The sequence below is a fragment of the Euwallacea fornicatus genome, chromosome 27, assembly GCF_040115645.1.
Source record: "Euwallacea fornicatus isolate EFF26 chromosome 27, ASM4011564v1, whole genome shotgun sequence".
Taxonomy (NCBI): domain Eukaryota; kingdom Metazoa; phylum Arthropoda; class Insecta; order Coleoptera; family Curculionidae; genus Euwallacea; species Euwallacea fornicatus.
In genome coordinates, this window is record NC_089567.1 from 1,792,560 (window position 1) to 1,804,564 (window position 12,005).

Below are 12,005 nucleotides of genomic sequence, written 5' to 3' on the forward strand. Positions count from 1 at the left end.
TGAGCATGGCTTTAATTGACAGTTTTGTATACGGAAGTGTCAATTAAATTAATCTTATAAACATATGAAGAATATACGGAAATGAGTACAAGTTCTGTTGCCAGTGCGGATTTCGATCATGTAGGGCAGTCGCTTTATCTTAATTTGGAAAGATTAAACTTTCCCGATCTCAGATAACAATATTTACACGTGGCATTTGGGACGCTCTGTATATACAAAATTTCTAAACCTTAAAGGTAAAATGGAAACAACAATATAGCAACAGATGCATTTAACAATATAGCAAAACAAACATATAATAATAACTTCTATATTAAATAGAAATAAGACCTTATTTTCACTCGTATAATTAACATGTTGGCTCTACATTCTCTGTAGAATGTCAACAATGTCATTGTGCTTCGGTCATACATTTTATAGTAAAATCAATTTCAGCTATCACGCAGAACTGTCATTTTAACAATGACTTAAGATACCTTAGATCAAAGTAATATAAGTTTATAATTTCTATTATCATTCTGTTCCGTACATTCAGGGTTGTGACTTATTATACCATACAACAAATGTCAACAATCTTCGGAATAGAACGATTTTAATAAAATCGCAGAACACGTTAATTTGGTTTCCGTTTTGCGCACGTTTAAAAACTATTTCTAATTATACACGTTACCAACCGATCTTTTTTCTAATTAAATATTGTATGCAATTCTAGATATTTTTAATATAGCATTACCTATATTGTAGTTTTATTTTAAGTTTAGTTGATAGTTATTGAAACGTATAAGTATGAAATGTATTTAATTACACCTACCTAGCGCCATGGTGCTATGGAATGGACGACAGTCTGTAAACTTACATCCATTTTTTTTTAGATTGTATTAAGGATTAGTACTAAACTAGTTCTAACTAAATACCTTACAATACTAAACACACTTTTAATAAACTATTTATATTAATAAATGTGAAGGTATATAAAGTCAGCATCTACATTAATGATTTTATATTGAATATTGAAAGAACTATCAACTTTAGATATAGGTAATGAATATTAGTCAGAGAGAAAAAAGATTGGGTGGTTCTGAAAATTGCATAATTTGTTTTAATCACCCTGTATAATTCGGAATAGTTTTAAAATGTGCATAAACGAAGACTAACACGACGCCTCCAAACAATTTTACTAACATCGTATAATTCGAACCTATTTCATATATTCCATAACCAATGAAAAAGCACATATTACTTTGTATTAATTAATAAAATAAGTAAAAATTTCCTAAACTTTTTAAATGTTCATAAAAGACCATCTAATGTTGGATCTAACACTGACAGGGCTGCTCCTATCAGATGTATCGAACCCGTAACCAGCACATTAAACCGCTTACCTTCTTGGCTTTCCAGATATTTTAAAGCTTTTGAAAACGAGGAAAACACTTTAGATTCGTTGCATTTGGCGTAATCAGCACAATCCCAAGTATTTTTATGCTTAAAGCAGCGTTCTAGCTGCCGTTGTACTGGCTGAATTTGATCTACTGTATCTAAAAAGAGAAATTTGGCCATATGTATAATATCGCCCTTTAGAATTACAAGATAGAAATTAGTTTAGACCATTAAAATTACTGGAAACGGACTATAAAAACGATATATTCCCTATTCAATTACTTTTGGCTCTTAGAAATAATGTTATCATTGCTGATATGAAACAAAATTTAAAGACTTTCCTCTCTCTATTTGGCAGATTAAAACAAAATGTGAAACAGCAAAGTTGTTCGCAGCAAATTAATGTTTCTACATTTAATTTTTTTTTGCTTTCACTAAATATAGTCTTATGAAACAGCAATTGTCCCATGTTGAAAAGCAAATTGAGCAGTGGACTTGATAATTTTTAAATGTACTATTTTTCCACCTCTGGATGGTTTCATAACAATTTGTAAACTTTTTGTAATGAAAATTGGCCAATTTTCCAAAATTTGTAAGGAACACATTGAACATGTGAAACCAACAGAGACTAAGGCAAATTTTGTTACATGGTAATGTAAGAAATATTTACCTAAATTATCACTATCGTCCCCAACATTTGGTATAAATATCGCCATGTCAAATTGACAATTATTCAACAGTATTTTCATTAAATTATTAGAACTTCTGTCTCCAGTAACATTAAATATCAATACTCTTATCCTGTTGTCTTGTGCATTAGAACTGAACCACTTTGAACAGACTTCCATACTTCCTGTGGTGTGGGCACCATCAAGAAAAAACCTGAAAGTCACAAAATTAATTATTTGAACTGAATAGAAAATTTTTTTCCTGTGATAAATGGTGTGAAAATTTTAAAGCTTACACAAAATTGACTATTGAATATGAAATAAGTCATAAAATAGCAAAATAGAAATTTGCAAGCAAATTTTATTCGTTGCACCTTCATCTGTGTAAACACTAAAACTTCCAAAGTTCATTTTATCAATTTGTAAAACAAACATGATTATTCTAATAAAAACATACACGAAGTTGCTTCGTTGAATGATTTGATATCGTCCAGGCCATTTAGCCGATTTTATAGCGTCTTTAGCCACTTTTAAACTGAAAGGTTGCTGGTTATTTCTTGGGCCTGAAAGACACCATCAAAATACACAGAATCCTAGTTCATAACGGGTGATCGAAAAATTGCAATCGATGGTATGCGTATATGTATAATGTTGATGAAACCATTTACTATTTATTACAAAAACTGACATTGACAATAGATAGCAAATGAATTTATTCAAAACATACTTCTGATAACTTAATCCCTACTGAAAATTTTTTTTCCTATCACCCGTTATTTTACATGGTGTCTACAAAGAATATAATGACAGATCAAAAATACAAAAGATTTAGGGTTTTTCAGACTTATTCAAATTAAACAACAAATAAATGATTGATAGAAGATAACAAAAATGATAACCTTTTGATTTTTAATTAAAATTTGTAATTAAAGAATTGTTGTGTATCAATATGACATTAATAAACACCATATATCTGTCATTATAAAATTGATAGACCACAAAAGCAGAAACTACTTTCAGTAGAAATAAATACTTACGAATTTTCATAAAACATTCACTAATGGAGAGGGCTAAGCTTGCATTAGTCTGCTGCACATGAAGTGGAATACTTGAATTTGTTTGATCCATATATAGATCTTTCACTACATGAATGTTACACTGCAAATGTTGAGTAAGTTGCAGAAAGCAAAAAAAAATCCGAAAACTATAGCCATACTTGTCGTTCATGACTCCTTTCATTTAAAACTTTCATTGCAGCATTAGGTTGTACTGAAGTGAAAACTTCAGCTCTGGGTTTCATTATTCCACCTTTATTCCAGGCAATTGATTCCAATGTATTCCCCAGCAGGGCAGTATGGTCAATGTCCAGAGGGGTTATGCCCGCTACCAAAGTTTTTCTTAATCATTTATCAGTTAAAAACTTTACCTAAGGTATACAACTAAACTTACCGGACTACATTAGTGCAATCGTATTCTCCCCCAATCCCCACTTCTAAAATTGCAGCATCTACTTTCTCAGCTATGAAAATATGTAATGCCAATATTGTGAGAAATCGGAAATAAAGAGGCATGTCGTAGGGGGCACTCTAAAATATTTAATTATATATTTTTTTAAAATATTGCTGATATTGTCACATTAAAAAATACCACATGTACTTTCTTGTGCATGTGGTATTCTTAAGAAACCAAACTAACTTTTTGCTTGTCCAGCCTGGTGTACACTTTCCAGAAATTACTGGCAAACTTGACTTGCGATATTGGTACCCCATTCAACCTTATTCTTTCTCTCACTTCAAGTAGATGTGGAGATGAATAGAAGCCTGTTTTATATCCATGAGAGTTGAGGATACTTTCACAATAAGAACTAGTGGTGCCTTTGCCCTTTGTGCCGGCTATGTGTATTACTGGGAGGTTATCTAGTTGTTCAAGTGATATGCCGGTTCTAATAGAAATGAAAAATTGGGAAGAGTGTTTTTTTATTCTATGGATTAAGTTTATATTTTGATCTTTTAACAAATTTCAGTTTAAAAGAAACGTAAAGCCCCAGGTTAAAGAATTTTGAGAATTTGTAACATCATCATAATAGGTATTTATTTTCCAAAGGGCAGTAATGTCTCAAAAATTGGAAAAGTTGGAAAGAAAACGGTTTATCATCTCTCAAAGTTTGCCCACATATTTTAATAACACTCTGTATACAGGATGTTTCCTAATAGATGGTAAAAAATGAATTTTAAGATAGAAAGGCGTGTCCTTAATTGCTTCCATTTTGATTTATAGTATTTTAAAGTTTCATTTTTTGTTTAAATTTTCACCAATTTCTGTTATTTGAAAGATAACTAACTTAAAATTGATGGTAACAATCATTTTAGCATTATGAACAAAATAAAATAACAATTATTTAAAATACTCTACAGAGCGCTACTTTTTTCGTCAATATTTTACATCAGAATTTTTTTTATGATATGTTTAGATTTTATTTATTAACTTCATTTAATTATTTATATCTTTTATTAACTTTTTGCCACTTCAGTGTTTTTTTACTAGGAATAATAGTTTAAAAGATGTTTGCAAAAATTAAAACTATTAATTTAAACTATAATCAAAGTAATTGCTCAAACTGTCCTCCTCCTTCTCCTACCAAAATACAAGATTCTACACCGTTCTTCTCATGGACTTCCAGACTATGAAAAATTCCAGGTGTATTTTTAATTGTTTGACAAGCATTTGCAATTCTATTCCTTAACCTTTCTTCAATATTCACTGGTGTATGATATATTAAAGTTTTTAAGTGTACTTATGCAAAAAAAATTAAACTATTTAATTGAGGTAACCAAGGTGGACAAGATTGAGAACCTCTTAATTCCAACATTCACTCTTTTGCCGTTTTTATCATATCCTTAGGTCAATTGTATAGAACATGGTTAGATATTTTTGCAAATATCTTTTAAACTATCATTCTTAATTAAAAACCAGAACAGGCAGAAAAGTTAATAAATAACACAAGGGATTAATGAAGTTAAAGAATAAAATCTAAAAATTACATAAAAATTTATGATGCAAAACACTGAGAGTGATCTTAAAAAAAGTAATGCCCTATAGAGTATTTTAAATAATTATTATTTCAATTTGTTCATAATACTAAAATTATTGTTGCAATCAATTTTGAGTTTGTTGTCTTTGCAAATAACAGAGATTTTAATGACAATTAAAAAAAAACTTCATTATACAGTAAAGCAAAATGGTATCAATTTAGGATATGCCTTTATATGAAGTTTTTATCATAAAATAAGTTGATGATTCAGCCATTTCATTTTTTATCATCCATTATGAGACACCCTGTAATACTATTTTTATTTGGACTTGCTTCATTCCTTATATCAGATGTATTGTGTTGGTTAAACATATGGTTTGAATCAATGTAAACCAAATGGAATTTTGGAGGTATGAAAATAAAATACATGACATAGACATTCATGCAAGTGGATGCTGTATTCACCGGTATACGAGTGTCAATTTGTTTTTTCAGTAATTTACAGAATGGATGAGGGGGGCATGGAATGTGAAGCAAGATTTTGTATTAAGTTGAGTACTCTCATAAAAATAATGTTGCTGTCATAAATTAAGCCGATGTAATATAGTCACATATTTCTTATGCAATATAAGAAGCATCCTGTCAATTCCAAATTATCTGAGGACTGCTACGAATATACTCTCAATTAGACCAAACAAGGACAGGATGTGTTCTAACTTACCTATTTAGGAATTTGGCCATTTCTTGCATGTTATGCTCTTGATTATTCTTAATCTTGGCTCGCTTAATATACTCTGCATTACTCTGCAGTTTATTAAGAGTATCAATAGCATCCTTAAGAGATAAATTTTGTCATTGAAAATTATTAAAGATTCTTATATGAAGAAATTTTTACCTTGTAGTTCGTAGACATAGTAGCTGCTGCTTTATCTCCTACAGTTGTAGCTAGTTGAGGAAACTGGTTATAGCACCTTCTAACCCAGATTGAAAAGATATCCAACATAACCCTATTTTATTGAAAGAGATCGTTTTAAAAATCCGATTTACCACTTCTCTTCATGGTATATCTAATAAGGCAATACCAATAATAAGGTGGTGAATCATAAATTTTACGTTCAACTTATCACATTTGTGATAACCTGGACGAATGGGTTTATCAGAAACTTATGAAATTTTTCAACACGTTTATGTCGACTTTCGCTGCGATACTATGAAACACGCTTTGCGTTACGCAAAAGTCAAAATAAACAGAACATAAAAATAAAAATAGTTCTTTATATAAAAGTTGTGTGTACTAATTTAAATTTCCCGGTAAACAGTAGGATAGCAGCGCCTTCTATCTTCACATGAGAACTGATCGTAACCATAACGACAACAAAAACAAACCCCACGTTCCACATTATTTCTTATTGAAAGAACCTTTGATGCTTTCGGGTGACGGTCAAATATGGAGGAGTACATAGTATGTATGTATTATGCAGAGTTGAGTCAAAACTTACACTCGAAGAAAGAAATTCATGCTCTTTTTGATTTTTATTATAATGGTCCTAAAAGACTGCTATTAAAACACGACCCAACCAAGTAACGGTCAGATCAGATTTTATAACATTAAAATTGCATTCTTTGATCGTAACTTGAATGTGCGCGCCAATATAAATAAACAATACAAAATGAATGACAGAATAACTGACTTGACTGTAACTAGACCGATGAAGTGACAGTCCTGTGCTGAGCATGATGTGACGACTTTGACGTGTATTACTTTTCGTGTTGTTTATGTTAACCTAGTTTAATAATTGATATTTATTTATGATTATGTTGTTAGTGGAGTTTTAAAACATAAAAGTATAATCCATAAACTATCAATATAAACTTACACAAATGGCAGCAGACGAAACCTTCGAGACGGTATGATTTTTTCCAACAGAACCTTGCCTTGCGCTTATATTTTTCATTAACAACCATTAAATAATTTCAGTTTGAAGAAGACGATGCAACAGACACAACAGTGGCCCTCAGCACGGCAGGCCGCAAAAGACTATTCAGTAAAGAACTCAGATGCATGATGTATGGTTTTGGAGATGATCAAAATCCATACACAGAAAGTGTCGACATTATTGAGGACTTAGTCATTGAATTTATTACAGAAATGACCCAGAGGTAAGTTAAAGTACCTTATCAAGCTATGTAGTTATATATTTTTCTTTTTTTCAAATAAATTAATTGAAAATAACGATTTTTAATTGGCTATAGTTAAGCCATATCATAACACAAGGAACAAGATTTGGTCATTCATGTCTTGGGTTATCTTAAGCTTATGCATCATTGAATTGGCCCCATACCCTGCATATTTCAAATTTCGTATGTTACACTTGTGTTGTACTATTCCAATTTATAAACCTGACTTAACACTAATGGTAACTAAATTATTCGTTTATAACAAGAAATAGACATCTCGTAAGTATACTTTAACCTTCTGTCAGAGCTATGGAGATTGGGCGGACAGGAAGAGTGCAAGTGGAAGATATAGTCTTTCTTGTACGGAAAGACCTTAGGAAATATGCCAGGGTCAAGGACCTTTTGACCATGAATGAAGAACTTAAGAGGGCTAGAAAAGCCTTTGATGAAATTAAGTTTGCAGGTAAGCCACCTGAACAGCAGTAGTTGCAGTTGCTTCAAAGCTAGACTAACTTTATTAGTTTATTAAGATTCAATTGTATTTGGTAGAAATACTAGGGGTTTAGCAATAGTTATTCTAGGTCAATGCATGATTTCTCCTAATTATATATTAAATTGTTGGATTTGTGCATGCTACTCACCTTAAGCATACACATAACTAAATGTATTTCAGCAACTCAAAGTTGTGTTTCTTTTACAGGCAAAGATGCCGTTGTCAATACGTAATGTAATTAATATTTTGGTAATAATTTTTTGATAAGTTTGGTATAAAGTTAAGACGAAATCATGTATGTACTGTAATATACAGATAAATAAATTTTTATGAGTTTTCAAAATAATTACTTTTATTTAGAATCCTGAAGTTTCTCAACTGCATTTTTTGCAGATAAAATTACTTCATTTACACTGACACCCTGATATGAAGCACCACATAAAGACATAGGCAACTTGTTCTTGGCGATAAAACTAATAATATCAGTTAAATTTCTTTCATGACCAACAACATACTGCGGTAGACAATCCCTTAAAACATTCACCTTATAATGCAAAGGACTATCCTTAATATGTAATATGGACTTTACATTATCACAGGCCACCTTTAATAAGGTCTCTTCAGATGGATTTTCACCAAATAAGTCTTTAAACCAATAACCACCCATCATCACAGTTAGAACTGTCTTATCACTGCAACCCTGACTACAGGAATCATAAATAACCCCAAGAATAGGCAGTTTTTCTTTTGGTGGCACAAGGAAACCAAAAGCTGGCTGAGGTATAAAGTTTCCTTTATAAAATAAGTTAACCACTCCAACTGTGACAGATTTGATATTAAATAAATGGCCTGCTAGTTTAGGATGTTGCAGCTGAACCAATGGAGCTAAACTTGCGGCTGGTATTGAGCTAATAATATGATCACCAACAAAATGCTTGGTATCATTTAATTTTACTGAAACAATATCAGGACTTTTAAATGATATTTCATTGCATCTTGCATTGAGGTGAATATCCACATTTTCCATGCTTTGAAGAGCACAATGCAGTGCAATTGGGAGGGTTTCTAATCCATTTTTTAACATGTAGACACTCCACTTCTCAGTTCTTGACCGAGTGGCAAGCAAACCTCTTTGTGGAAGTTTTTCTTTCTTACCAAAGATTAATCTCTGTATAGCACCTTTTAATACACTGCCATATTTTTGCTCATCAAGGAACATATTTTTCATAAGGAAATTTACACTTATTTCCCGAGAATTCCCAGCACAAATTCCACACACAATTGTGTCAATAAGATAATCAGCTACTTCTGGACCAAATCGACGTTTGGTAAACTCATATATTGAATCATCTAGCATAAATTTGGGTTTACTTGCAAAATCTTGAAGCAAACAGTACACAAGAGGTTTCGAAAATGGCTTCTGTGTTGTAAATACACTGAAAAGAGACGTCGGCAGTAAATGCAGTTTCCCATTTGCATAAATTAGCCTATTCTTAGCTGCAGCATTGTTTGTAACTATAGGCTTAATTTCTGAATGCAAGTCAAGTCCTCCAAGTAAGTTTAAAGTGTTTATACCTGCAGCTCCTCTTGGTCGGATAGTTCTTGCAGCCTGTTCAAATATTACCTCCTTATCCACTCGTTCAGACTTTATCCAACCGCCTAGACGGTTCGTTCCTTCTATAAGAATCACTTTCTCCTTAGGGCTCCGCTTTCCAAGGTAATAAGCAGCGGACAAGCCTGAAAGGCCTCCTCCTAAGATTATTTTAGTCATATTTGTGATGCAGCAAAGCAAAGTCAATATATTCTAGTCAACATATTTCGATAGTATCTGATTGAATAGAATACGATTCTCTATTAGTTTGAATATTGATAAGCTTTGCACCTTGAACGAACCTGTTTATTTTCATTAGTGTACCAAATGTTTGCACGCATTTACTCCTGTCAAATTTACGATAATCAAAGACCAAACTGTCTTGCACTTGTTCCAGTGCAGTAAGTGCAGAACAGTTCAACGAGTTCAGTAATAAAGAACATATGTATTGCCTTTGCCTTAAATTTCTATATAATTATGGATTCTCCAACAACTGAAGTCTTGATGAACTTATCACTTTGAACGAATATGTTTGTTTTTTATTTCTGGACCAAATTTTTGCAAACTTTTAGTTCTATCAAATTTGCGATAAAAAAAGGACTAAACTGTTTTGTACTTGCACCGGTGCAATAAGTGTAGAACAGTTCAACGAGTTCAGTAATAAAGAACATATCTAATGCCTTTACCTTGAACTTGTGTACAATTGTTCATGCTCCAGCAACTAGAGTATATTTATTGAACTTTAGGAAAATACATAATAATTGTAGTAAATTGAGTGAATGAACTCGACTGTAACGTATTGATGCGCCGAATGGGCTTCGTTTTGGCGTCATCGCCGTTTTCGGCGTAGTGGAACTTTTGCACTATTTCACATCACCTCGGGGCTATCTTATTTCATTCTTAATAGATTTTCTCCTTCCCGAGGTCGCATAATAAATTTAATTGCCAGCCCTCAGAGATATCTTCAAATTGCGCCTCATCTGCAACGCGAATAGGGCTATGTGATAATAACTCTGCTCGATAACTCAACGGCGTCTCGCCAACAAAATTGATAAAGTTGTCCATTACTTTATTAGCGGCAATTAAAAGTTTGTAGAAAATGAGAAATTTAGTTCTGAATTAAAATATTTAAATTCGAAAGACAATGAAATGCTAGTTAAATTTTTGTTCTTTAGGGCAAGCATAATGTAAATACAGAGAAGCTTTTGAAGATGTGGCCAAAAGAAAATTACGGTGATAACCAGTCAAAATATACAGTCAGTCACGAAACTATTTGAACAAAATAAATAAGAATGTAATATTGCTATTTACTTAACGTATAGTAAATTAGACTATACTATCAAGAAGATAATCTATATAGATAAATAGCTACTAAAAAAAAACAAATACCATCCTGTTTAAAAGGTATTTGAAACATTCTTTATATTGACCCACAAAAGTATTCGAACACTTTAAAAAGAAAAAAAACGAACTGTAAATAATATTTTGATTAAAATATACAAACATTTGTCAGTTAACGTTGTAAAGTTAATAGTTAAATATCATTTACCACTATAAATTATTGTTTATAAGAATGGCAAAGAAAAAAAGTAAAGCAACAGTTCGCAAACGAGAATTGATGTTAAAATGGCATAATGAAGATAAAAATATGCAGAAATTGCTCATTTGTTAAATAGAAGTAAGTCAACTATCTCGTACATTCTAAAATAAAGAACACAGTGAAATATGATCACTAAACGTCGATCAAGAAGATCAAAGAAATTAACAAAACCTGACGAGTCTATGGTTTTACGCGAAAATATAAAAAATCCTTTTATTTCTGCACCAAAATTAGCGGGATATGTTTTAACCCAATTTGGAAAAGAAGTGCATCCTGAATTATGTAGACGTTTGCTAAGAAGTAACGACATGCATAGACGAGTTCCTAGAAAGAAGCCTTATATCAGACAGAAAAACAAAAAAACTTTGCAAAACAATACATAATTAAGGATAAAACATTTTGGAATAAAGTACTTTTCTCTGATGAAAGCAAGTAAAATGTTTTTGGCAGTGATAGACACTAAAAAGTGTGGAGGGAAAAGAATATAGAACTGAATCCTAGAAACTTACGTGCAACTGTTAAACATGAGGGTGGCTCAATGATGGTGTGGGGGTGCATGGCAGCAAGTGGGGTTGGAAACCTTGTCGTCATAAAGAATTATGGATAAAGTGAAATATTTTCAAATATTAAAAAATAATTTAAAAGAAAATGTAAACAAACTGGGTTTGCCAGAAGAGTATTGGTTCCAACAGGACAATGATCCAAAGCACACAGCCCATATAGTGAAAACTTGGTTGGTTTATAACCCTTACTTATTACCAACTCCAACACAAATCCCACCGAAAAAGACAAAGAACCTACCCGATCACCTCTAAGGACAATTTAGCCCAACATATCTTGGAGTATTGGAATTCTGTTGGGGTCCAGATGACACAAAATTTAGTAAATTCCATGCCAGGACGTCTATAAGCGGTAATCCAGGCAAAAGGGGTCCAAACAAATATTAAAACTCTAAAAATCTATTTATTTTTGTTATGTTCGAATATTTTGTGGGTTACATTTTATGATTTGTGTAGAAACGTTATAATTTATATTGGTTGTATCTAATTATTTTTAATTTAATTTTT

General features: G+C 31.8%; 3 protein-coding genes across 3 annotated transcripts; 1 reads left to right on the forward strand and 2 right to left on the reverse strand.

Annotated features, from left to right (window-relative positions):
• Nucleotides 1-296: 296 nt before the first annotated feature.
• On the reverse strand, nt 297-6,829 carry LOC136347275 (folylpolyglutamate synthase, mitochondrial-like). The gene is made up of 10 exons (XM_066297144.1): nt 6,576-6,829; nt 5,972-6,083; nt 5,798-5,910; nt 3,741-3,987; nt 3,495-3,631; nt 3,262-3,442; nt 3,083-3,203; nt 2,503-2,608; nt 2,048-2,259; nt 297-1,535 (listed from the first exon to the last, which is right to left on the reverse strand). Exons 1-10 carry the CDS (start codon nt 6,593-6,595, stop codon nt 1,291-1,293), a joined length of 1,494 nt encoding a protein of 497 aa, XP_066153241.1. The 5' UTR covers nt 6,596-6,829; the 3' UTR covers nt 297-1,290.
• A 14-nt stretch (nt 6,830-6,843) lies between these two features.
• On the forward strand, nt 6,844-8,093 carry Taf13 (TATA-box binding protein associated factor 13). The gene is made up of 4 exons (XM_066297148.1): nt 6,844-6,984; nt 7,055-7,236; nt 7,560-7,717; nt 7,955-8,093. Exons 1-4 carry the CDS (start codon nt 6,958-6,960, stop codon nt 7,978-7,980), a joined length of 393 nt encoding a protein of 130 aa, XP_066153245.1. The 5' UTR covers nt 6,844-6,957; the 3' UTR covers nt 7,981-8,093.
• On the reverse strand, nt 8,083-9,847 carry Ppox (protoporphyrinogen oxidase). The gene has a single exon (XM_066297145.1). The coding sequence runs from the start codon at nt 9,516-9,518 to the stop codon at nt 8,100-8,102; it is 1,419 nt and encodes a 472-aa protein (XP_066153242.1). The 5' UTR covers nt 9,519-9,847; the 3' UTR covers nt 8,083-8,099.
• Between the last annotated feature and the right edge of the window lie 2,158 nt (nt 9,848-12,005).

Excerpts from the sequence above, each read along its gene's own strand:
- LOC136347275 (XM_066297144.1), bottom strand. The coding sequence starts at position 6,595 with ATGAATTTCTTTCTTCGAGT. Across the intron at positions 6,084-6,575 it reads ATGAATTTCTTTCTTCGAGT|GGTTATGTTGGATATCTTTT; the intron begins GTAAGTTTTGAC and ends TCAATAAAATAG. Across the intron at positions 3,988-5,797 it reads ATGGCCAAATTCCTAAATAG|AACCGGCATATCACTTGAAC; the intron begins GTAAGTTAGAAC and ends CATTTCTATTAG.
- Taf13 (XM_066297148.1), top strand. The coding sequence starts at position 6,958 with ATGGCAGCAGACGAAACCTTCGAGACG. Across the intron at positions 7,237-7,559 it reads ATTACAGAAATGACCCAGAG|AGCTATGGAGATTGGGCGGA; the intron begins GTAAGTTAAAGT and ends ACCTTCTGTCAG. Across the intron at positions 7,718-7,954 it reads TGATGAAATTAAGTTTGCAG|GCAAAGATGCCGTTGTCAAT; the intron begins GTAAGCCACCTG and ends TTTCTTTTACAG.
- Ppox (XM_066297145.1), bottom strand. The coding sequence starts at position 9,518 with ATGACTAAAATAATCTTAGGAGGAGGCCTTTCAGGCTTGTCCGCTGCT.